The 26,008-nt window shown below is 41.9% G+C and overlaps 1 protein-coding gene across 1 annotated transcript in view; it reads right to left on the bottom strand.

Moving 5' to 3' along the window:
- Positions 1-26,008, bottom strand: part of LOC102916143 (BLOC-2 complex member HPS5) — a 43,007-nt gene continuing 16,999 nt past the window's right edge. Inside the window, 15 exon segments of the mRNA XM_076542908.1 lie at positions 1-889; positions 2,363-2,633; positions 3,842-3,948; positions 6,651-6,764; positions 8,148-8,267; positions 9,197-9,352; positions 9,545-9,665; positions 15,077-15,654; positions 15,931-16,002; positions 16,511-16,660; positions 19,353-19,476; positions 20,135-20,321; positions 21,366-21,524; positions 22,131-22,309; positions 23,279-23,367. Coding sequence (XP_076399023.1) covers positions 829-889; positions 2,363-2,633; positions 3,842-3,948; positions 6,651-6,764; positions 8,148-8,267; positions 9,197-9,352; positions 9,545-9,665; positions 15,077-15,654; positions 15,931-16,002; positions 16,511-16,660; positions 19,353-19,476; positions 20,135-20,321; positions 21,366-21,524; positions 22,131-22,309; positions 23,279-23,367 — 2,488 coding nt within the window. The 3' untranslated portion in view covers positions 1-828.

Below are 26,008 nucleotides of genomic sequence, written 5' to 3' on the forward strand. Positions count from 1 at the left end.
TTCTGCTAAAACAAAACCATCATTTATTAACAATACAACATAAAGTAAAGGCTCACAAATGACAATCTAGTTACATGGCTTAAATAACACCATCATTTGTTATAACTTATATTAGTGCTTGACTTTCTCTTACCTAGCTCTTTAAAAATAATTTTTAAAAGTGTGTTGGGGGGGGCTGGCACACACATTTAATCCCAACACTCAGAAGGCAGAGAAAGGAAGGCAAATCTCAAAGGTCTAGGCCAGCCTGGTCGGCCTGGTCTAGCATGTTCCAGGCTAGCTAGAGTTACAAAGTAAGACCCTGTTTCCAAAAAAAGAAAGGAAAAAAAAAGTGCATGACTCTTTTGGGTAATACTCTTTAAACAATGTCATTGTTCTAAGTCTTAACTCAGTAATTTCTAGATGGCCTCAGACAAGTGTATATAGTACTGAACTCCAGTTCACAATATTATCTGTCCTCATGTAGCAAAGCATCTGCCCCCAACAGATGTGCCACAGTAGAAAACATTCCCTGATGCACTAACATTGCAAACACTACTGTGTACACACTGAACACCACAGGGCAGTGAGCAGTCCCATGCTGGTGCCACTGAACCATGACCAACTTCTTCCAAGAGCCGACTTTGGTTGATAAACTCTGAGGTCATAGAGCCACAAAAGCCAAGTGCCAAGGTGGAGATGGTGGCAACAGCAACTGCAGCAGCATGGCAGGTTCTGTTCCTGGCATGGTTTGGGGTGTCCCCTTTCCTTCTGTGGCAAAGTCCTCTGAAGGTTCTGGAGCAGGATTCCACTTGGTCAAAATGATACCATGTCCCGAAAGATCTCCCACTAGGCCTGCTGTGACCAGAGGAACCGGTCACACTTCTCAAGCATACCTTGTATCAGCGCTCTGAAATTCCACAGAAGGAAACAAGCAAATTCAGTTGTCCTAGTTCATTCTTAATAGCAAAGCAAAAACTCTAAAGGCTAAAGAGGACTCAAAACACTGTGATCAAAAGAAAAAGGCTGAAACCAGCAGAGTGGGCTGGGAACATCATCATCTGGGAACTGGAATGTGGCCATGCATAGATGAGGTCTCAGGTTCAATGCCCAGTGTTGGGGAAAAAAGAAAGCGATCAACAAAATGAACAAGCAATCTGGAATGGGAGAAAGTACATGCAAATCCTACCTGGTAAGATGCATCTAGACATTTAGAATATGGTGGAATTCCACAGCTAAACTAGCAACCTGACTCTAAAATGAGCAATAGACTTAGCTATTTCTTCAAGGATGATTTCAAAGCTGGTAAGCACAAATGTTCATTCAGCATCACTACCAGTTGAGAAGCTCTTCTCAAATCTAAAACCTCTGAAACCTGGAATATTTCCATTCCCAGGTATATTAGCTATGGGATACTCAACCTATATTGTTATCATTCTACTTTAATGAGGCATCTGGGATGCTCCAACTCAACAGAAAGTTGAATGATGGTTGTCAGGGGTATGGGAATGAAGGCCTGTTTAGTAGCTCTGGCACATCAATTCAGAGGAAAATATACTAGAAACTGGCTGCAAAACAACCTGCACACACTAAATCACTAAATGCTCTAGACAGCAAACTTCACATGGATTTGCTTTCTCTTTTCTTTTCTTTTCTTTTCTTTCCTTTTCCTTTTTTTAAAGACAGGTAGTTAATGCTATACAGTCCAGGCTGGCCTTGAACTGCTGATCCTCCTGTCTCAGCCACACCCAGAGCTGAGATTACAGGTGTGTGCTATCACACTTGCTTATGGTTTTTTGTTGTTGTTGTTTTGTTTTTTTCTACAATATCTATTTTAACACAAATAGAAAAAAGAAAAACTTGAGTAAAATAAATGTGTGTGTGCGTGTGTGTGTGTGTGTGTGTGTGTGTGTGTAATATTTAAGTAAATAATTTTGCTTTGTGTTTTAAACTGGACATTGAATTCAGAGCTTCATGCATGATAAATAAATGCTCTGCCACTGAGCCACATGCCCAGCCTCTTTTCACATTTGAGCCGGGATTTCACTAAATCCCCTGTGTCTTTGAACTCATGGTTCTCCTGCCTTGGCCTACTAGGCAGCAAGCTCACAGATCTGTATCAATACCATTCTTAGAGAACTGAGGATGCATGGTAGTGGGGCACTCACACTAAGCTGAAGAGTACCTTGATCATGCTAATGAGTAAAATTTTACTTTGGCCTCTTCATTTACACCATAATCATCAGATGTGTCTCAGTCTCCTCGTGTGCTAGTGAGGGGTTGAGATTACATGATCTTTGCACTCCCATCTACCTACTGCTGAAAGTCTGTGCAAGCCTACATATGCAGGCACCACAGACAGTGTATGGCAGGCTGGCTTTACCTCTGTCTTCTCTCAGCGATCCTCAGGATGTCACAGGTTCTGGTAAACTTTGTCGACAACTCAAGGGCTAGACCACATTCCTGTAGCAGTGACCAAGCCCGATCTGGGCCCATGGCCTTAGCTAACAAGAGTGCCACATTCTCAACATTGATGGGGACAGGCCCATCACTGAGGCTGCCATTTAGTGACTTGTGAGGAGTTGGCCTCGAGCTCTTGTTCTGTAGTAGATGTAGGAGAAGCTTCCATTCCTCCAAGGTCTCAGGGATCCACCCTGCACACAGAAACACAGAGCATACAGGCTCCATACATGAAACGTGAGAACTACAAGAACACTTAAGACCAAACAAAGACATTCAAGAACAGAGTCTCTTCACCTCAGTACAAATCTTCCAAACACACAGAATTAAAATCATTCTCAAGCTTCCTGGAGATGTAACAAGGAACAAACTCCACACTCCTGCAGCAATCAGGTTATAAAGGCTTACATAGATGAACAAATCACTACTTATGAATCATGTCAGGTATATGAAGGAAAATAATAAGGAACTACAGAACTGCAGGCATGGTTCAGAGGATCTGAGAGAGGTTCTAACATGGAAGCAACATCCAAACAAAAGCTAAATAATGAGACAGGCAGAAGGGCTTATGCATGCAGCCTGCATGACATCCAAACTCGGAGCAGGGGCAAGTGGCAAGGGGAGAGGACTGCATTTCTGACCCAGGAGACATGGAAGATGATGGGACACAGCAAAGAACCTGCTGAGTTCAGGGTAGTCTGAAAAGCTGACAGTGCACAAAGGTAAGAGTGTGCAGTGAGGATAAGACGATGGGTCAGGCCCACGGGAACACTTAACAGTATAAATTGTGTATGAGTTCATGCAAGGGCTTACAGGGAGGAAGCTACATCGCTCAGCTGTTTCTAAGATTTAATTTACTGTTTTGTGTGTGTGTGTATGCATGTGTATATGAGAACATGTGTGCAAGTGTCCACAGAAGCCAGAAAAGGGTGTTAAGGTCCATGGAACTAGGATTATAGACAAGTATGATCCACCCAACATGTGGTGAAGGGAATCAAACTCTGGCCTTCTGCAAGAACACCAAGTGCTCTTCCCTGCTCAGCCATCTTTCCAGCCTTCTTTTTCTTTTTTTTTTTTTTAAGACTCATTCTAGCTGCTGAACAGAAAGAGCTTTAAAGTGGGCAAGAATGAAAGGCAGATGTCCAGTTCTGAGACCATCTATCCCAAGAGTTACCTTACTTGCAATAGCATATGAAAACATGGAGTATAGTGCTTAAAACAGTAAGCAGTTGTTAAACAGAAACGAAGCCATAATATACCAAAGACTAGGCAAGGTGTCCACAATTTTAACAGTTATCTAAATTATGTAGACAGCCTCTAAAATGTTCAGATTTGTTTACTGAAAAGTGAGGAGAGACTTCCAGAACACCACAATGAGGAGTTACATTTGGGATTTACATACCATTGTCCCCTTCCATCAGGCTTATGTCATTCAGATACACAATGTTGGTGAAGGCCTCCCTCCTCCTCTCCAGCTCCAGACAGAGTGTCAGATATCCAGGCCAGAAACTTAAAGGGAACAAAGTTGATAAAAGGAGTAAGTGCAGTCTATGTCCATGAACTGCACTGAACATATTAGCCACATGTGTTCATTAAAGCTTAAGGTAAAAGTAAATAAAAATTAAAACTCAGAGATAATTTGTTGTTGTTAAGACAATCCTTTTCTTTTCTTTTTTTTTTTTTGGATTTTTTCAAAACAGTTTCACTGTGTAGGCCTGGCTATCCTGGAACTCCCTCTGTAGACCAGTTTGGCCTTGAACTCAAATTCTGCCTGCCTCTGCCTCCTAAGTGCTGGGATTAAAGGCATGCACTACCACAAGCTAGTGTTAAGTCTTTTTAAAAAGATTTATTTATTTAAAGGAACTTTAAATTTTTTATGGATATAGGTATTTTGCCTACATGAATGTCTGTGTATCAAATGTATGCCTGTTGTCCAACGAGCCCAGAAGTAGGTAATGGATCCCCTGGAACTGGAGTTATAGAGAGTTGTGAGCTGCCATGTGAGTGCTGGGAATTGAACCTGGGTCCTCTGGAAAGTACTCTTCACCCCTCAGCCATCTTCCCAATCCCAAGATTTACTTATGTATGTATGTATTTATTTATTTACTTATTTAGTTACTGCTTTGTTGGCTTTTTGTTTTGTTTTGAGATAGGGTTTCTCTGTGTAGCCCTGGGTGTCTAGAACTCACTGTGTAGACCTGGCGTCAAACTCACAAAGATCCGCCTCCCTCTGCCTCCCAAGTACTGGGATTAAAGGTGTGCACCACCCCAGCCCAGCCCAAGATTTATTTTTATATTTTGTATATGTGTTTGTCTACATATATGTGCATAATGTACAAGCCTGGTGTTCCCCAAAGGCCAGAAGAGGGCATCAGATCCCCTGGACTAGAATTACATCAGTTGTGAATCTTCATGTAGATGCTAGGAATTGAACCTAGATCCTTAGCAAGAGCAACAAGTGTTCTTAATCACTGAGCCACCTCTCTAGTCCCTAAAAATCAGTTTTGTAGTTAAAACTTGGTGATTGCATGTGGCTAGTGGCTAGGGGCAGTGCAGTAGAATATTTCCATTATCACACACACTTCTACTCCAGAGCCTTGACCTAGTGCACTTAAGAAATAAAGCTTTATGTGCTTTACAAGTAGTTTCGTTTTTTAATTTTATTTGCTTTATGTATATGGCTGCTTTGTCTGCATGTATACATATATGTACCACATGTGAGTCTGGTGCCTGGGGAGGCTGGAAGAGGATGTCAGATCCATTGGAATTGGAGCTACAGATGGTTGCACTGAGAATCAAACCTGGATCCTCTGGAAGAAAAGCCAGTGCTCTTAACCCCCTGAACCTCCTTTTTAAGTTTTACCATTCAATACAAAAACAGAATGCGTCTCCAAATCTTAGTCCATGGACTTTCTCCTTGGTGGGCTCCCTAATCACCAACCCCTCAACCTGTAATAATTCACACAATCTCTCCCTGTAGAATTTCCTTTCTCGTGGATGACACTAGGAATCATCTCAGGAGAGTCTAAAAGAGGGCAAGAGACGGCTCAGCAGGTTATGGCATTGCTGCCAACCTTGACAACCCAAGTTCTATCCCCGGGACCCACAGGGTAGAGAACAAACTCTAGAAGACTGTTCTCTGACCTCCACACAGACGACATGCATGCACCTGCCCCCTCCTCAAAATTAAATTAAAAATAAAACAAACTACCATTTATTATTTAAGTCCACAAGAGTATCTCATGATCTCACCACCTGCCACCAGTCTCATCCTTCATTATCAATGAATAAATAAATACCACATAGTTGCCATTGCATGAATTCCCTCTAAGGGAAAAGAAAGATAAAGGTCCCTCTAAAAGACGCTGCTTCAGGTGGAGCAGAAGTCAAGATCACCAGACAGTAGTGACTGACCCTCTCATCAGTGGCGTCAGTTTTTCATCCTCCTGCTGCCTCCCTCAGCAGACCCTCCCCACTCCACAGCCTTCAGGGCTGACTCCCAATCTCCCTTCCTCCGGAGCCCTTCACCAGGAAACCTACTCTGATCTCCCCCTTCTTGCAAATCTTTTATCTATTCTAACTGGTGTGGAAACAATATGTAATGGCCTGAGAACTGGCTCTAGCAATTGGGCAGAAGGAATACAAAGAACTCACATGGGCCATTCTCTCCTTACAATATAGGAATAAAATTTCAAAGAAAGATAATAGTTACTATCACTTAAAACATAGGGCTGGAGAGATGGCTCAGGAGTTAAGATCACTGGCTGCGCCAGGCGGTGGTGGCACACACCTTTAATCCCAGCACTCGGGAGGCAGAGGCAGGCGAATCTCTTGTGAGTTCGAGGCCAGCCTGGTCTACAAAGTGAGTTCCAGGGAAGGTGCAAAGTTACACAGAGAAACTCTGTCTCAAAAAAACAAAAAAACAAAACAAAACAAAAAAAAAACCGATTGTCATGGTGGCTCACAACTGTCTATAACTCCAGTCCCAGCAAGTCCTGATGTCCTCTTCTGACCTCTGTAGTGCAGACATTCATGTAGGCAAAACGGCCATACACAGAAAGTAAAAGCTATAGTGTTAAAAAAAAGTGCATTTATGTTTAAGTATCATATTGAATCCTTGCATAATAAAGCACACCAATGCAGGACCTTAACTAGAGGCTTATTTGTGGATCTCAACCTCCAGACCAGCGTATGTAAACATCCTCACTTACCCATAGGACTTACAGATGTCAGTCATTTTCTCTTTGATTGTAAAGTCTGCAGGAAGTTTAATCAGAAGAAGGATCAACTGACTATAACCCCAGGAAAGCAAGTGTGAATGTGGCCTATTAAATGAAAAAGTAAAGATAATTAGATAGGAAATAAACTCTAGAAAGTACTTTGTAGTCATCTAATAGGGAGACTACAGTTGAAGCATATACCATTATTATAATTTCCAAATATTTCTATCTTGCTGTTTAAAAAAATTAAATTAAAAATAGCTCCTTTTCTTATAACTTGTTCATTTCAAAATGAAAAAAAAAACAACAACTGTGGTGACATTTTATTTGGGCTGAAATGTGATATTTTATTTGTGCTTTAATAAATAAAGCTTGCCTAGAGATCAGAGGGAAAAGGCCAGCCATTATAAGTAAACAAAGAAGTCAGGGAGCTGCAGCACACGCCCTAATCCTATCACTTAGCAGGCAGGATCTCGGTGTGTTCAAGGCCACACTAGGGAACGGAGGCAGGTGTGGTGACACATGCCTTTAATCCCAGTACTAACCATAGAGGTCTGGAGGTCTGTACAGACAGACAGAAAGTGACAGAGCTGTAAGAAGAGGAAGTGATGTAGCTGGGCTAAAAGAGCCAATAAGAGAACAGAATGGAAACATAAACATGAGTATATAGGAAGAAGCTTTCTTTGAAAGCTGCGGACTTGGCAAGGTGAGGTTAGCTCACGGTTTGCCCTGTTCCTCAGATCTTTCTCTTGGGCTTTAATCCAAATTTCTGGCTCCATGTGTTTTATTTATTAAGACCATTTAAAAATTTGTGTTACAAACAACAACAATAACAAAACAGAAATAGGGACTGGGGTGTAACTCAGTGACTGCATAGCATGCAGGTACTGAGTTTAATCCTACTACTGTACCGATTTAATTCTGTTTAATCCTAATACCTTGATTCCATCACCACAGCCACTGCTATCTACCTAGGGTTTTGCTGAGGAGTAAATCAAATAAAACAGGCATTTGGCAAGAGGCAGTGCTTTCAAAAGGCTTCCCTTAGAGGAGAATACAGGACTGTTTCTGTGTCGTGTACTGGTGTTCCTCAGGGCACATTTACAAATTAATTGACACATTTTTGAAACACACACACACACACAGTTTTTTGTTTTTGCTTTTTTTTTTTTTTCTTTTAAAATGGGCTAATCCAGGGTTCACTGTGGGTCTCCAAAAGAACTGCAGGGAGGCCAGTTTAATTCTTTGAAGTTATGTGCAAATTTTTACATGAATGTGCATTTTTCTGAAAGAAACTGTGAGATTTTTACAGGGTCTGTAACCTCACTCACAGTATTCAGAACTACAAGAATGTACGTGGACACACAATCTTGTTACTCCCAGTATTTGGTTAAGTTTTTCTACTGCTGTTCCTAAAGTGAGCCTGGATGCTACAAGGGAAACTATCAGTTCCACTTTGAGGGAAGGCTCACAGAGGAGGACGCTTACCTGGGATGCCCTTCATCATCTACTGTGCTTGTGCTTGGTGGAGCATCATGGGACACTGCCAACAGCAGCCAGTCAAGTCTCAGAGATTCTGGTTGTAGAAGGAACTCAAGGAAGGATGGCCTGAGAGCAAGTTGGGGAGAAATAACATTGATCTTCATGAGAGAAAACAAAGTGTGTGGATGTAAAGAAAACGATAAAGGATAACTTGGAAGCTCCTCTACTACAAACGGCTAGAGATGCTAGTGAGACCATCAGTCCACTAAGTGAGTGAGCAAGCTGTAAGGCGATGAGGAAAAAGCGACAGGGAGGTAGGAAAGAGGGTGTGAGCACCAGAGTGGGGAAGGAGGGGTCCCGAGTGGCAAACATGGAAAAGGAAGAAGAGCTTCCAGACTTATCATTAATCGGGAGTTTACTGTCATGGGGAGGACAAATGATGGCCCGGCATGAAAGAAAAGAAGCAGGAATAGAGATCCACTCCCGAAAGCCGGGCTACTGCAAGGAAAAGCATCACTGGCAGGGGAAGGAGAATCAGCTTTGGCTGAACCCATGCTGAGTCAAGAATTTATTTGCTTTTTGAAGATTATTTATTTTTATTTTATGTGTGTGTGTGTTGCCTGCATGTATATGCATCATATGTATGTAGTACCTCAGGCCACTCAGATCTCCATAGCTACAGTCACAGACTGTTGTGAGTTGTCATGTGAACGCTGGGAATGGAGCCTGGGACCCCTGCAAGAGCAGCAAGTGCTCCCTCCTATCTGCTTAGCCATCTCTCCAGCATGGAGGATTTAATTTTACACGGAGAACCTGGGACTATCTCGGACAGGGGATGAAGTGTGGTATGTGTGCATCTGTGGTGTAAGGGGATTCACGCTGTGCAGGGGAAGTGGGGTAAAGTGTGTGCTGGGGCGGTAGAAAACTGCCCAAATCCTCATCTTCCACAGTAGGTACCCGGACGTCCTGATGGCTGGCAGTGAAAATGTGACAACTGAATGGGACACAATAGAAACAACGCTCCACCTAAACAGAGACTACACAGGCCTTCTCACCACTGGTCTTCAGGCCTTGACTTCACCAGACTGTCTAGATAGGCCAAAAACTGAGCGGGATGATGACGGCAAAGCTGTGCGATGTCCGAAGGTGAGATGGATGGATAAAACTTGATGAAGGCTCGAAGGGCAGACTCCCCAAATCTATCATACAATCTGCATTTGAAAACAAAGCACATCAGTCCCCAACTTCAGTGCCATAGTAAGATTTGTTATACTATGGACTCACTAGAAAGAAAAGTAAATAATAATAAGCTGCACGATATGCAAAGTGAGTCACACTTTAGATACTAAGCCATAAAAACACTACAGATGTTTAGGGTCCCACAAACAAACAGGACAACCTACCGGGTGGCAAATGCCATCAACAAGGGACTATCTGAAGGGACCGAGCCATCCAGTAACTGCAACCCTGTGGGCAGGTCTCCTTCTTCCATCTCCAAGTATGCAGGACTAGAACTTGCCATTTCTGAAAGGAAACGAAACAGAAAACAGTCTTTCCCTTCACCTCTTTGCCGCAGATATTCTTGGATACATTGTCTCAACTGTCACCCGCTAGGGCAAGGCCCCAATATTTGTTAAGCATTGCAGAAAACAAAACAAAACCTACCAGGCTATAATCTCAACTTTTCAAGACCATTAAGTCAAATTGGGAAACAAAACTTACTAGAATATTTATTTTTGTGTTTGTGTGTGCTGGGTACCTAGAGGTCAGAAGGGAACATCAGATCCCCTGGAGCTGGAGCTGTAAGCTATCTGATGTCGATGCCAGGATCAAACTCAGGTCCTCTGCAAGAGCAGCAAGCACTAGCACTCAGCTTCTAAGCCTCCTCTTCAGACTCATGTACTGAAATTTTCAGAGGACAAAAGAACAAATAGTGACTATATAAGTCACTATTATCCTTGAAAAATAAGTTTATAGGGCTGTGTACCATACGTGTGTGTGTGTGTGTGTGTGTGTGTATGTGTGTGTGTGTGTGTGTGTGTATCACAAGCCACATATCTCTATTGTCGATGCCAAACTGCTCAGTTTTTACAGGGCCAGTATTTCCATATCACCTCTTAGAAATAAGTTCAGTAAAATTGATTTAAAAATAGTTCACCTTTAAAATTAAAATCAAAACAAAAAAGCAGTAGTCCAGCAATTACTCATCCTAAGAAGGAAGAACTGACTTTGGGGAGCAACCAGAAATCATTTATAGCCAAACCTAGCAAATGAAGCCAGTGGCACTCTAGTTAAAAACCTTTTCTGTTAAAAAAAAAAAAAAGAGAGAGAAAGAGAAAATGCCAGGTGTGGTAGTACACACCTTTGATCCTAGCACCCAGGAGGCAGAGGCAGGTGGATCTCATGAGTTTGAGGCCAGCCTGGTCTATGTAGTAAGCTCCATCCAGGACAGCTGAGGCTCTGTAGAGAGATCCTGACTCCAAGGGAAAAAAATAAAGAAAAGAAAAGAGAAAAGAAGAAAGAAGGAGAAGGAAAAGAAAGAGGAGAAGAAGGAGAGGGAGAGGGAGAGGAGGAGGAGGGAGGGGGAAAGAGAAAAGAGAAAAGGAAAAAAGGGTTTGATTCTAATGTAAAATGAGGATTTTTTTTTCCAGTAGTTTTCAATGGTCCTAAGACATATGACCACAGATAGTTTCAGACCTGCCTTTCATCAAGAAAACAATCAGCTTGCTCTGATGTGGGGACAGAAGAGCTCACACACTGTGGCAGGAGTGCAAACTGACACAGTTGCTATCACAATCAATGTGGAGGGTTCTCACAAAGCTGGAACTGGATCTGCCATATGACCCAGGTACCCCACTGCTGGGTATTCACCCCAAGGATTCCAAGTCAACACTACAGAGATACCAATGCATCCAAGTTGTAGCTTCAGTGTTCACAACAGCTAAGAAACCAAACGAGCCTGTATGTCCATCAGCAGACGAATGGATAAAAAAAAATGTGGTGCCCTATAGATGGAATTCATGTGGTCATAAAGGAAAATGAAATCGTGACATCTGTGGGAAAATGGATGCAACTGGAAATCATATTAAGCAAAATAAGCCAGACTCAGAAGACAAATGCTATGTTTTCTCTTATACGGATAGAGAGATGGTAATAGAACAAAGAGGAGAAATAGAGGGAACAGGCATCAGCTGGAAAGAGGAAAAAGAAAGTAGAAAATGAGTGAGAAAAAGTATGATGACACATGACAACACCTTGATGAAACCCCTTATTTCTATGTCAACCTAGAAAATAACTTTATTATCAATGTGTGTGTGCATGATTTGTTTGCATGCATGGGATGGGAATTCATGCCCCCGTGTGCCTGTGGAGGTAGGAAGACAACCATGTGGATAGTGTTCTCTCCTTCCATCTTAATGTGAGTTCTGGAGATGGAACTCACACTTCCAGCCTTGTACAGCAAGTGCTTTTTCCCTCAGAAACATCTCTCTGATCCCCCAAATTAATTAAAAACAAAACAACAAAAACACCCTCCATAATTGGAATATTATCAGACAGGTGGCACCTGTCCAAAAGCCAATGTTCAGCTTCTACTTAAAAGAACACACTTGCCCCCACACTGCTTCCCATTTGACCGTGTCAGACAAAAACTTAAAGAGCTGGAGAAGCAAGGAAAGCTTCATGCTGGGTCCCCCTGAATTCATCTGCACCCTGCATGCTGGGTCCCCCTGAATCCAGCTGCACCCTGCATGCTCTAGCCTGCACTGGTAGAGTAACCACCTGAGCACTCACAGACTTTTCTGCCAATTTCTAGGGATAAAGTTTGAGTATGATCACACAACAAATAAAAAGATACAATTTAAGCTAGGAACATTGTCAGACATTCTGTTTGAAAAGAAGTATCTTGCTTATGTCACATAAAACACAAACTACTTTTAAGCTTTATATGTGAACTGAAGCAGAACTGTAACTATAGATGCATTTTCCAGGAAGCCAAAAAACCCTCAAGTTAGATAATATGCAAGTATGTCACTACCTATAGCAACTGACTGGGCAATGAAGAAAAATTGCGTTTAATGTCTCAGTTGCTGGAGACAATGTGGCATCTGTTACTCAAACAGAATTCTGAAGGAAAAAAAACCTTGGAAAACAGGGTAATATAGCAGAGAAAAGAGCAACACATGTGAATATAAGTATATAAAGATGGACAGCAGCTAGCATGAGCAGCAACCAAGCCTGAGCACTTGGGAGGCAGAGGCAGGCAGAGTTTGAGGCCAGCCAGGTCTACAGAATATGCTCTGGGGCAGCTAAGGCTACACAGAGAAACCCTGTCTCAAAAAAACAAAACAAACAAATGAGAGAAAGAGAAAGGGAGAGAGGGAGGAAGAAAGACAAAGCTAATTTCTTACAGAGTAACAAAATAAGTCAATATTTGAAAACAATTAAAGCTTAAATGAGTAGAATACAGGACCACTGAGATGGCTCAGTGGAAAAAGATGGCGTGCCACAAGGGGAACACTTCTCCACTGTTGGTGGAAATGCAAACTTGTACAACCACTCTGGAAATTGGTATGGCAGTTTCTCAGAACATTGGGAATAAGTCTTTCTCAAGACCCAGCTATACCACTCTTGGGCATATACCCAAGGAATGCTCAATCTTACCACAAGGACACATGCTGAACTATGTTCATATCAGCATTATTCATAATAGCAAGAACATGGAAACAACAACCTAGATGTCCCTCAACTGAAGAATGGATAAAAAAGAAATATGGCACATATACACAATGGAGTACTACTGAGCAGTAAAAAAACAATAATATCATGAAATTTGCAGGCAAATGGATGGAACTAGAAAATATCATCTTAAGTGAGGTAACCCAGACTCAGAAGGACAAACATAGTATGTACTCACTCATAAGTGGATACTAAATGTGAGGGAAGGGATGGCCAAACTGCAACCCACAATTCCAGAGAGGCTAGCTAACAGGGAAAGACCCTAGGAGGAACACATGGATGACCCTGTGAAGGAAAAGTGGATGAGATCCACATGAGTGGGCTGTGGGGGGTCAGCAGAGGGTGAGGAGTGGGGGAGGAGAACATAGGGAAATGGGACAGTCAAGCTGGAACAGGGACAGAGTGGGAGGGCAGGGAGGAAGATACCATGATAGATGAGAATATGGGAATAGGAAGAGGCAGGGTGCTGGGGAGGCTCTCAGGAATCCACAAGGTTGACCCCACCTTGGTCTGCTGGCAGTGGTCCAGAGGGTGCCTGGACCTGTCTTCTACTCTAGTGACCAGCCTAGCAAATAACCTAGCTGTCATCATAGAGCCTTTGTCCAGTGACTAATGGAGGCAGATACAGTGATCCATGGACAGGCACCAGGCTGAGCTCTGGGAATCCAATTGATGAGAGAGAGGAGAGATTCTGCAGGTGGGAGACATCAAGATCATGATGGGAGGATGTGCAAAGATGACTGGTCACACTAGTGGAAGCCCATGAACTGTGGACTGGTGGCTGTGGAGCCCCCATGGGACTGTACTAGGCCCTCTGGATACAGAAGATGGTTGTTTGGCTTGAACTGTTTGGAGGGCACCCAGGCAGGGTGATTGGGATCTGTCCCTGGTCTATGGGCAGGCTTCTGGAACCCGGTGCCTGTGGTGTGACACCTTGTACAGCCTTGGTGCAGTGGGAAGGGGCTTGGACCTGCCTAGGCTCAGTGTGCTGGGCTCTGATGACTCCCCATGGGAGATCTCGATTTGGGGGATGTGGGGATGCAGAGTGGCTTGAGAAAGAGGGCTTGGGGGTGAGAGGAGGGAGGAGGGGGGTATCTGTGGATAGTATGTAGAGTGAGTAGAAAATTTCTTAATAAAGAAAAAGGAAAGAAAAAAAAAAGATGGCATGCCACCAAGTCTGACACCTGAATTCACACCTGGGGACCCACATGGCGGAAGGAAAGAACTGATAAACCCTAAGTTATCCTATGATCTCTAAAATATGCCATGATACACTCAATCATGTATACAGGCACACACACACACACACACAAACACACACAAATAAAAAAAATTTAAAAAGACTGGAGGGGCTGGAGAAATGGCTCAGTAGTTAAAAGCACTTGCTGCTCTTGAGGAGGACATGGTGGTTTCCATCCACCTACAAGAGGAGGTACACCACCACCTATGACTCCTGCTCCAGGGGATCTGATGCTCTCTTCTGGCTTCTTCAAGCACTGCATGTATATGGTATACACACAAAGAAGCACACATACATACACAAAAATACAAATAATTTTATTGTTTTGGGGTTTTTTGTTTGTTTGTTTTTTTCAAGACAGGGTTTCTCTGTGTAGCCCTGGCTGTCCTAGAACAAATAAATATTTTTTTAAAAATAGCTGAGCATGGTGGTGCACACCTTTAATCCCATCACTTGGGAGGCAGAAGCAGGCAGATCTCTGTGAGTTCAAGCCAGCCTGATCTACAAAACAAGTTCCAGGGCAGCCAAGGATGTTACACAAAGAAACCCTGTCTCGAGGTTAAGAACACTGGCTGTTCTTCCATAGGTCCTGAGTTCAATTCCCAGCACCCATATGGTGGCTCACACAACCATTTGTAATGAGATCTGGCTCCCTTTTCTGGCCTGCAGGGATACATGCAAACAGAACACAGTATACATAATAAATAAATAAATCTTAAAAAAAAAAAAAAGAAAAAAGAAACCCTGTCTCAAAAGAGAGAGGAAGGGAGGGAGGGAAGGGAGGGAAGGAGGGAGGGAGGAAGGAAGGAAGGAAAAGGAAAAGAAAAGAAGAAAAGAAAAAAAGGAATGAATAGAAAATAGAAAGCTTGGCCAAAACAGAGGTAAGTTTTCTACTCAAATCTTTTGTCAAGCCCCATTATAAAACACCTTACATTTGGTACTGGCACTTGATAATTACCTTTCAGTCCTTCAACAAAAGTGTCCCAAACACAAGGGTTGTTGGTGTAACTTAGCTTGATACTCTCCCTTGCTCTTTTCAAGTCCAGGAGGAAAAAATACTTCTTTAGGAAATGACAAGCCAGGATCTCAGGAGAGAGCTGCTGTAGAGCACGGTCCACATGTCCACCTATGCTTTCCACTACAGAAGTCAACACATTCAGTTCCAAGCACAGTGTTGTCAACTCCACCAGGTCCTTCTGAAGACTGTTTGCTATGGTGTACGGTGAACATACTCGAAAAAGGTCGCCCAAGGGCTCACTAAAGCTGCTTACAGACTCACAGGCTATATGACCACCAGGTTCTTCAATGCCTAAAGAATTCCCTTTTTCTTCTTCACTGTCTTCACCTAATACTCTCTCTTCTGACTCAGTAAGGACGTGCACATCCAGGTTCAATTTCATGGGTAGACTGCTGGTACTGGAAACACCAGCGACGTCCTTCGAGGCAAATGTTTTTTCTAACTGTGAAAGCCACTCACGTAAAACTGTTCTTAGTGATTTGGGTTCAAATAAAACCAGAGGGTCCAGTAACTTGGTCCTATACAAAACAGATGAATGTGAAAACGGTCTCATTCATTTAAAAAAAAAATAGATTATTTCAGCTTAAACAAACCTAACTGATAAAGCATAATCATCTAGAGTAAATATTGCTTTTGAGTTCTTCAAATGACAATTATCCCAATAAGCCAACAAGACAGACAACACTGACTCTGTAGTACATTACTGATTATTGAACATCTATTGCAAATGAGGCTACTTCTGACCTAGACGGTCAAGAGCACTACTGATGCTGTCCAAAGGCCACCCCACTCACATTGCTTCTGCTGTCACTGCTGTGAGTTCTTGAAGGCTGTCTTCTTCAAGAAGTTGACTAATTTCTTCCTCCCTAGAAAAGCATGAAAAAGAAATAATCCTATTCACAAGTGTTAGGGCCATCAAAGCTTTCTTGGACCAAGACTTCTACTGCTTGTTAAATGGCAAGTGTGCCATACGTTACATTGCCTTAAAGAGTCTTTCATTCCATTATCTTCATCAAATGTTCCACTCTTATTCATTACACAATGGCACATCCTAGAACTGACAGACCATACAGCATTAATGACATAAAGTTACAAGCTAGTGAGAAGAGCTAGTAAGACCTGGATCTTAATCTAACATTCCTCTGACAGTCCAGTAATGTGATAAGAGAGGGAGAAAGGTGAACGAGATATGAAACTCAAAGTCTGTCTCAACAGAGTTAATTCTTTGTAAACTGTGGAATTTGCAGTTTCTGAGCTATGCAAAATCTTCAGTAGGCAGTATCATACATACAGGATCTCCCACAGTACAGTCTATGACTTCTTCACACTGGTAGTTAGTTCCCCTAGGATTCCAGACTCAGACACAAGGCTTACTCAGTGTCTTCCTCCAGAGGGCAGGTAACTGCACTCACTTCCTCTTCATGTACTTGGTCAACATCCTTAGATTCAAATGTCTCTTTCAGCTCTGGGCTTGTGTGAAAGGTGCCGATCTTCTCAGTAGTTTTACGCACAAAGCTAGAAACACTAGAAGTCAGATAACAAAAACCTAACATGAAAATATATCAACACTGTCAAGAGTGAAAACTCTGATTCCTGATGTTTCTGTTTCTATTAGTACTACAAAACCAGCCCGAGCTTAACAACAAGACAGACTGCTCATAACAATTTCTCTAATCAACCACATTTCACATGAGGCTCATAAAAACGTACAGTAGGGTGATTCATTGTGTTTATAAAACTGTCCTGAGGCTAGTGAGTCAATGCTAAAGGGAAGGTCTCTCATCCAGCTGTCTCTTCAATGCAATGTCTCCTTCAACTCAGGTAAGTTAAGCATGTGATCATCAGCCACTTCCTGGTCAGAGAATAACAAGGAACAGACCCTTCTTTTTTTTTTTTTCTCTGAGACAGGGTTTCTCTATGTAGCTTTGCACCTTTCTGGAACTCACTCGGTAGCCCAGGCTGGCCTCAAACTCATAGAGATCCACCTGCCTCTGCCTCCCAAGTGCTGGGATTAAAGGCGTGCGCCACCACCGCCCGGCCAGACCCTTCTTATATAATACTAAAAGGACCAGCCTTAATAATACACTTCCCAGATGCTCAGAAGAGAAACTACGAATGGCGAGAATTATTTTCGGGAAAAGAATCTAAGTACACCAAGCTCTTTGTTCATCTACTTTATTCCTCTGGGATAAAATCCTGTCTACACAGCTGCAGTTCTGTTCTTGTGCCTAGCTCCTTTCTTGCCTGATTTCTCTCATTTATCTGCTGTCCCCTCTAAGTTCTATCTTAATTCTCTCATCTTAATTCTACCTCATCTAAGTCCTTCTCATCTCATTCTTACCCATCTAGTACTTTCCCATCTGGCTCTTCCTCATCTTCCATCTCGTCTTTTATGTCTCCTTATAACTCTAAGTTCTCCTGTCCCTGAGGTATCCAGTTATAAACCCAAGCAATAGCAATCCTCTGGCAGAGCCAGGCCACCAGGCTTGAATTCTTATGGGGTCATAAAGGCAGGTAAGAATTTTCCTCAGGCAGTGACATCAGGCTTTCTTTTACAACCCAAAATTGGAAGTGGTAAAGGAGGAGGTCAATTGAGAGCTAATAATCTGTTAGTATATCAAGAAGGAGATCTATGTGCTCAGTCTACATTCCTAGAAGTGGTTAGGTAAGAAGTTAGGGGTCTATAAAGTTAGTAATAGAAAAGGAGGGTCTCAGATTGCACAAGAAATAAAGCTATCCACCTGACCTAGGAAACAGGTGTTGTTTCCACAAGGGTGTTTGTTACCTTACTTACTTCAGGAGATCATTTGGCCTTGGATGCTTGATAGGTATTTTAGATAAATACACTGTTAGAAGTTCTTAGAAGCATACAAGAGAGTCATTGTAGGAACCAGCTAAATATATATACAAAATCTAAAATATCACCAAGACCTCTTAAGCCATGGCTTGACCTTCAGAAAAGTCCTTGACTTTTCCAAGTCGTTGCTTTTGTGATAGTAGCTGAATTCCATTACATTTTCCTGCAGCTTGTAGCACCTTCTACAAAAAGAATGTGTACCCAGCAGGACTAGGGCCAGTAGCTGGGCAAAAGATACATCTCTCTCATTCTCAGTGCCAAGATTGGTTGAATACACAAACTAGAAAGAATTCTCAAAAATCTCTAATTTGGGGGCTGGAGAGATGGCTCAGTGGTTAAGAGAACGGGGTGCTCTTCCAGAGGTTCTGAGTTTGATTCCCAGCAACCACATGGTGGCTCACAACCATCCTATAATAGGATCTGATATCTGATGCCCTCTTCTGGCATGCAGGTATATATGCAGAGCACTCAGACATAAAACATAAATAAAAAATTTTTTAAAAAATCTCCAGTTCTCCCAGGTATGATGGCATGCTTTTAACCCCAGTACTCAGGAGGCAGAGGCAGGTGAATCTCTGTGAGTTTGAGGCCAGCCCAGTCTACAAATAGAGTTCCATGCCAGCTAAAGCAACATAGTGAGGACATGTCTCAAGAAGGGGGGGAAAATCCTCCAAATTAACCCATTAAATGAGAAAGGATCAGGAAATCACTAGTAGGCCAGCAAGACACCTCAGTAGGTATAGGTGCTTTATGCTCTTTTAGAGAACCTGGTATAGTTCCCAGTACCCACATGAAGGTTCACAACCATTTGTAACTCCAGTTCCAGTGGATCTGATATGGTCTAGCCTCCACAGGCATCTGTATACATGGTGTACATAAACTCACACAACTTCACATACATCAATACAAGTAGATAAATCTTAACATACACAAAAAAGACTAATAAGCCAGAGAGAGGCTGAGCAGTTAAAGGCACTGCCACCACACCTGACAAGATGAGTTAAATCCCTAGAATCCACACAGGAGAAGGGAAGAACTGATGAGATAAAGTTGTCCTCTACCTCCACATGGACACACTATAGCATACACCAGGGTGAGGCTCAAATATTTAATTTTGCTATCTATGTCTAGGGTAGGAGTAGGTGCTCATCTACAACTTAAATACTCAGCTATGCAAATGAAGAGGAACACTTAGTACCCCCAGGTTAAAAGGAGAAATTAGCAGTTTATATTAACAGGTTATTAGAGAAATAACTTGAGACTTTTCTAACATGTAAAATATCTTTCCATTCTCAGTGTGTCATGTGACAACTGAAGCAAAATGAGAAATGGAATTAATGACACGACTGGTTCACTCACCTGTCTTTAACAGCCTGGAGAGACACCCGAGGAGACGGAGAACGAAACGGCAGTGGGATGCTGAAGGGCAGAAAAGCTTCACTCTTCTCTGTCTCAGACGTCACTAGACCATGGGGAACACTGTCTAATAAACAGAATCAGGGAGAAACAAACATCTAATCACATGGACGTTTTTACAAAGCTAAACAAATTCAGAAATGAATAAACCAAAGGAGATGAAGGATTCAATACCAAAATTATAACTGACTCAGATACAAATGAGCATAGAAGACAGGTTTATGGGATGCATGGATGGTCCACATGAAACACTGAGCCAGGTACTTTTATCCAACTTACTAACCCTGTATCCCCACAAGCCACAAAGGTAGTTTAGAGTTTCTACTAATCTCTTCTCAACAGTTCAGTCACAGGAATGCTGGAACATTGAAAAGGGAAGGCAATGGCTCCCAAAACTGGAGCTATCTTTCATTCCTGGTGGAAAATAATGTGGTTAGTGAGGGTTAAAAAAAATTCTTAATTATTTTGGCTAATGATCTGTTTTAACCTGTCCAGCATTTTGATGTATGATCCAAATTAGGCACTTTACCCATGTTAGTGCAAACAAGAGATTAAAAACAACCCACGCATCACTGTTTCTAGTGACCAGCTTATCTATGGGTGACTAGTCTCTAACGTACTAAAATTAACTCATACCTGACAGAAACTCTCTGCATAAGATTATCCTGTCATTCACAGAAAGCAACTGTTCCTCATCAGTGACCAACAAGAGACATACTCATCACCTTCATTTCTGCTTGCACCACAGCCCTGCTCTGGCTGCTCTTCTTCCTGGTGTGAGCCAAATTCTTTAAGCCTTTCATCTTCTGAGAAGGTCTGACTGTGAAGGGAGGAAGAGTCTTCATCGGACTGACTGCCTCTTCTACTACTGATGATCCGATAAATACCCGAGTCCAAGATGCTAAAACTTTCCTAAAAATGATAATAATTCCCCTCAAAATCAAAGTTCTCCTGTGTAACACAACACATCTTTTTCAGAATAATAGTAGCACTGGGGTCGGAGGTCAACAGCAACAACTACAGTTCACCAGCACACACTAGTGAAGAGTACGGGCACCATCATGGGGTGTCATCCACCATGTCCTCAGCTTGTCTTTGGAAAGCAGGCAGGGAGGGAGGGAGCTGAAATGAGACAGTCCTGCGCAGCACTGAGACCGCAGGGGACACAAAACATCTCAAACCTCAGACTGAAAACACCTCACCTAGACAGGAAGCTATGTGAAGAACATTTGGGAACAGCAGGCAGTAAACAGTGACATGAACAAAGGCAGCTTCAAAACACACCTGACTTTCCTTAGCTGTTCATCATGGAAGAAAGCTCTCCTGCTACATTTTGGATTCTGAATTGTCCACATATTGATGCCCAATCTATGGTGCTACTGGGAGGTGGTAAACCTTCAGAGGTAGGCTCAGTGGAAAGTTAGGTTACTGGAGGTATGTTCTGGAATGGGATACTGGGACCCATCCCCTCCTTGTTCCTCTCACAGCTTCCTGGATGCCATTAGGTGAGCAGCTTTCTTCTACCATGTTCTCCTAGCCCAAGGCCTAACAGACAATACCAACCAACCATCTACTAAACTTTCTCAAACCACAGGCCAAAATAAGCTTTCCCTTCTTACAAACTGTTGAGCTCATGTAGTCTGACAAAGTAACAAAAAAGCTGACATCTCCATGCCACTATCCAGCAAAAAGTACTAACTACATGGGAAGCAAAACAGATCTTTGGACTTACTCATTTCCCTGCAAGATCCAAAAGCTCTTAAAGGAGTTACTGGGCTGGCAAAAGGTACCTGATGCCATATATGATGCCCTGAGTTCAATCCTCAGGACTCATGTGGAGGAAGGAAAGAACTGATTCCTGAAAGCTGTTCTCTGACCTCCATTTGTAGCATGTGCATGTCCCCTTCCCCCAACACACACACACCAAACAATGAAGTTCAAAAGAAAAGCCCTCACATGTGATGAAATGGAGCTTCTTCTACTGCTGCAAGCTGAATCCAAAGGCTCAAATTTTAAGATCAATTCATCCAGTTGAGAAATTAGTTCACTGTAGGTTGTAAGGTCCAGCTGAGATTTCAAATGCTCTAATTTATCTGTGGTCAATGTTTTTCTTGCCTAATAAAAGGATAAGAAAACCCCAACAGAACAGCTTACTGTTTGCAACTGCATCTATATCCCAACAGCCAAAGTGCTAAAGGTGCTCGCACAAGAATAAGCCTTCACAGGTGTTTTAAGGTTAGGTAACCTAGCGGGACTTAATCAGAACATATTATATATTAAGAGTTAAGAATTACCATATGCACAACCATCCTCCTAAAATTAACTTCTGAAATTAAAATATATTTATAAGTTAATCTGACTTGTTTGTTTGTTTTTCAAAACAGCGTTTAGAGATCCTGTGTAGCCCTTACTGTCCTTGAACTCACTTTGTTGACCAGGCTGGCCTCCAACCTGCCTGCCTCTGACTCTCAAGTGCTGGGACTAAAGGAATGTACCACCACACCCAGCTCTGATATTTTCTTAAAACCAAAAAAATACACCATATTTATTACCCCTCACCCACCCTCAGATACAATTGCCATGCTTTCTTTGGAGACTTTAACTCTACATGCATAAGTCAGACAGGAAAGTTAATGAAGATAAGCAACTTTATAACAATCCTGAAAGCTAGGATGGTTTGACCAACCCAGAATTAACATTCTCAGATAAACTCTAACTCACTCTGCTGGTGACGATGGAATTTTGGAAGAGACAGCATGTGCGAGCAGCCAGGTCCCACAGGCCTCTCCTCAACAGGCGTTCCACACAGCGTTCCACAGACAACAGGGAAAGATGTGAGATTTTCCCATTAAAGTGTAAACAGAACAACTCATTCTTATAGACAGCTACATCCTGAATATCTACAAAAAACCACAAGGGTGAACAGACAAGACATTAATCAAACACCTTTTGCTCTTTTTGTAAGGCCTGGACTAGGGAAGCAGCTTGGTGATAGGCTCTTGCCTAGAATGTACAAGACCCCTTCTCTTGATCTCTAGCAGTGGAAGGGAAATCCAATCATCTTTACATGGGCTACAATCTTAAACAAGATTTGCCTTGCCAGGCGGTAGTGGCACATGCCTTTAGTCCCAGCACTCAGGAAGCAGAGGCAGGTGGATCTCTGTGAGTTCAAGGCCAGCCTGATCTACAAAGCAAGTTCCAGGACAGCCAAGGCTACACAGATAAACTCTGTCTAGGAAAAAAAAAATTTGGCTCAATGGAATTTTATTTCTTTTTATACATGTACTTCGATAAATCATATTTAGATACTTTTCTAAGATTAGAAAACAAAGAACCACAGCTTTCTGATCTAAAATCCTAAGCTTAAAATGCTATTTCCTACGAAAAGGAATTGGGAGTGCAAAAGTAGGGAATATGCTTTGAGTCAGACTATAACATTTGAGAAAATTACAACCTGGTGTTCACATGCAAAGATTTTAACAAGTATATAAATGAATGAGTTACACATGAGGAGGTATCTGTCTCGGCTGAACACCTTGAAAGAATTTAACATACTAGTTTTTGAGGGACATACTCAATTGGGGGGGAAAAACCTATAAAAAAGAATCAATGTGGATCAATAATGACCCCCTCTTCTCTCTGAAGAAAAGACTCCCAAAGTCAAAGCCAAAGCATTGTCTTACCAGGAATGCTAAACTTCCCCATATTTCTGGTTTTAACCATGAGTACAGGGGCTGATTTTCTGTTAGTCACATACAATGACTATTCCCTGCATTTTCAACTTCTCACATTATAAAATAATCATAATACAATTAATTTTCACACACAACTAAGAAACTAAGTTACCTAAGAAAGAAAAATATAATTACCCTTGACTTCACTCCAAAGAAGAACTTGAACATTCTGAGGAATAAAAATCTAAATTCCTTTTTCTGTCCAAGTCAGCACACAGTGTTCACTAGAAGAGAAAATAAGAGGTAAAAAAAACAAAACAAAAACCCCTCATGTTTACTAGAGCATAGAACTTTACAATTCTCTGGACTCAATCTCTCATTGGCTATTGAAGTAAAATCAGACTGTGCAAAGAAAATACAGCAGTGGCCCAGCTGATCAAACTTTACCATCTCCTTTCTGAGCCCAATAATAGCATAGCATCAGATAGTGTCAAACTGGGAAAATTTAGACACAAACACAAGTAGCTTCCAGAAAAAGAAAAAGCTGATACTTGGAAAAAGAAAAGCCTATTAAGGACTTACGTGACCCTTATTCAACTTCTCAGATAAAATAGATACTCATTTAAACAGATCAGCAAGTTATAGTCAATCACCTCAGGAGTCCCTCAGAAGCAAATTCTGACTTCATTAGTATATGTAGGTGACAAAAGGCTAAGAAGACCTGGCCAACTCCATGCCAAAGGTATCATGAAGGGCTCCAGCTAGATCATCTAATGAGGCCCATCAGCTCCATGTGTTACTTTGTCAGAGAGCTGAAATCACATATCAAGATCACTCAGCATGAAGGTAGAAAGCCTCACATTTAGACTGCGGAGTGCAGCCTCCAGAGCTGGAGCTTCCCTCTGAACCTCACAGAACTTTCTCCCTCATTTACCAACAGAAATTCATTCCCTCTTTCCTGGGGTCCTGATTAGGCAACTTTACAGAATTCTCAAAAACTAACAGATTGTCTGACTATCATCACCAACAATCCTGTCATCATCCCCCATTTTCGTGATTCCCAGGCAGATAACTGATCCTTTTTCAGACTTCCCTTCACATCCCTGGCTCTCTACCTGCCTCTCTTTTTCTGCTTGTCTTTTTCTATTCCAGTTGACTTTCAAGTGTGAGTATATCTATATATGTCACTTGCTTTCTCATGACCGCCAAGTTTTTACAAAGCACACATCATCCCCTCTTTCTCTTGGTCAGAGCATTGCCCAGCTGCAATCTCCCACTCTAGCTACTCTCAAAGGATTAGCAGATCTACTTTCCTTTGCTACTGCCCCACAGTCTAGCACCTCCGCCTGCACTTGGCTGTTTCTTATCCACCCACTCACTGCTTTATGGTACACTACAATCTTTTTTGCAGAAATAAACATCTCTCCAAGAAGTTTATAGTCCTGAGAACTTAGAGCTTTTTTCCATATAAACCCAACAGTACTAAAAATGATTCATGTAGCTATGAAAGTAACAGCAATATTGAATGGCATTTGTGTGCTTGTATTAAATATTAAACATTTTGTCAAGTTGGAAGTCAAGATCTCTATCCCTACAAGAAAGTAATCTATGTGACAAAGATGAAGGATATGGTAAAAGTCCTAATTCAAAATCAGTAAAATTGGAAAAATACCTTTAAGAGCCAGAGGGGAATGACAAGACAATCACTGGGTAAAGAGATATATGATCATGAGTTTGCAAAATTTATTTTTTTAATTACATTTTGTTTGGTTTTTTGTTTGTTTGTTTGTTTGTTTGTTTTTCCAAAATGGAGTTTCTCTGCGTAGCCCTGGCTCTCCGGGAACTCAGAGATCTGCCTGCTTCCACCTCCTGGGGACTAAAGGAGTGTGCCACCACACCAGGCTAAAAATTCTATTTTTATTTATTTTGTATTTGTATGTGTATGGGAATGCATGTGACATAAAACACTTGTGAAGGTCAGAGAACCACGTGCAAATATCTGTTCTCTCCTTTGACCATGTGGATCCCAAGGATCAAACTCAGGCAGTCTGGCTTGGCGGCAAGGACCTTTATCCATTGAGCCATGTCAGACACCCAACCTGCAGGGGCTAAGAGATGGCTCCGCAGCTAAGAGCACTGGCTGCTCTTCCAGAGGACCTGGGGCAATTCCCAGCACCCACATGGCAGCTCACAACTCTCTGTAACTCCAATTCCAGGGGATCTGACACCTTCACACAGATATACATGCAGGCAAAACAACAATGCATATAAACTAAAAATAAATAAATAAGATAAAAAACGAAGGAAGAAAGAAAAGAAATAAAGCCCAGAGGCTGGAAAGATGGCTCAGTGGTTAAGAGCATTCTGTTCTTCCAGAGGACCCAAATTCAGTTCCCAGAACCCATGCCCGGCAGCTCCTAAGTGCTGCAACTCTAGCAACAGGGGATCCAACACACTGTCTCCAGACCTCCTCCACCTCTACGCACAGGGCAGATATGTAAACACACACACACACATACACACACACCACTAAGAGAAATGAATATAAAAGAAATAGTAGCCTGGATTAAATGAAGGATATAAAGGAGACCTAAGAGCCCATACTTATAATTCATAACATTCTTTATCCTGTTATTCCTTCACTGATAATGAACCAGGACACTAAAGCTAAAAGAATTAAGAAGTCAAAAAAATTAAATAAATGAATGAATGAATGAATGAATGAATGAATGAATAAATAAATAAATAAATAAATAAATAAATAAAAACAAAGAAGGCTGGGTATTGTGTCTCATACCTTTAATCCCAAGACTCGGGAGGCAGAGGCAGGTGGATCTCTGTGAGTTTGAGGCCAGCCTGGTCTACATAGCAAGTTCTAGGCCAGTCAGGACTACATAAAGAAAGTCTGTCTCAAAAACAGATAAA

The sequence above is a fragment of the Peromyscus maniculatus genome, chromosome 1 (assembly GCF_049852395.1).
Source record: "Peromyscus maniculatus bairdii isolate BWxNUB_F1_BW_parent chromosome 1, HU_Pman_BW_mat_3.1, whole genome shotgun sequence".
Lineage (NCBI taxonomy): Eukaryota > Metazoa > Chordata > Mammalia > Rodentia > Cricetidae > Peromyscus > Peromyscus maniculatus.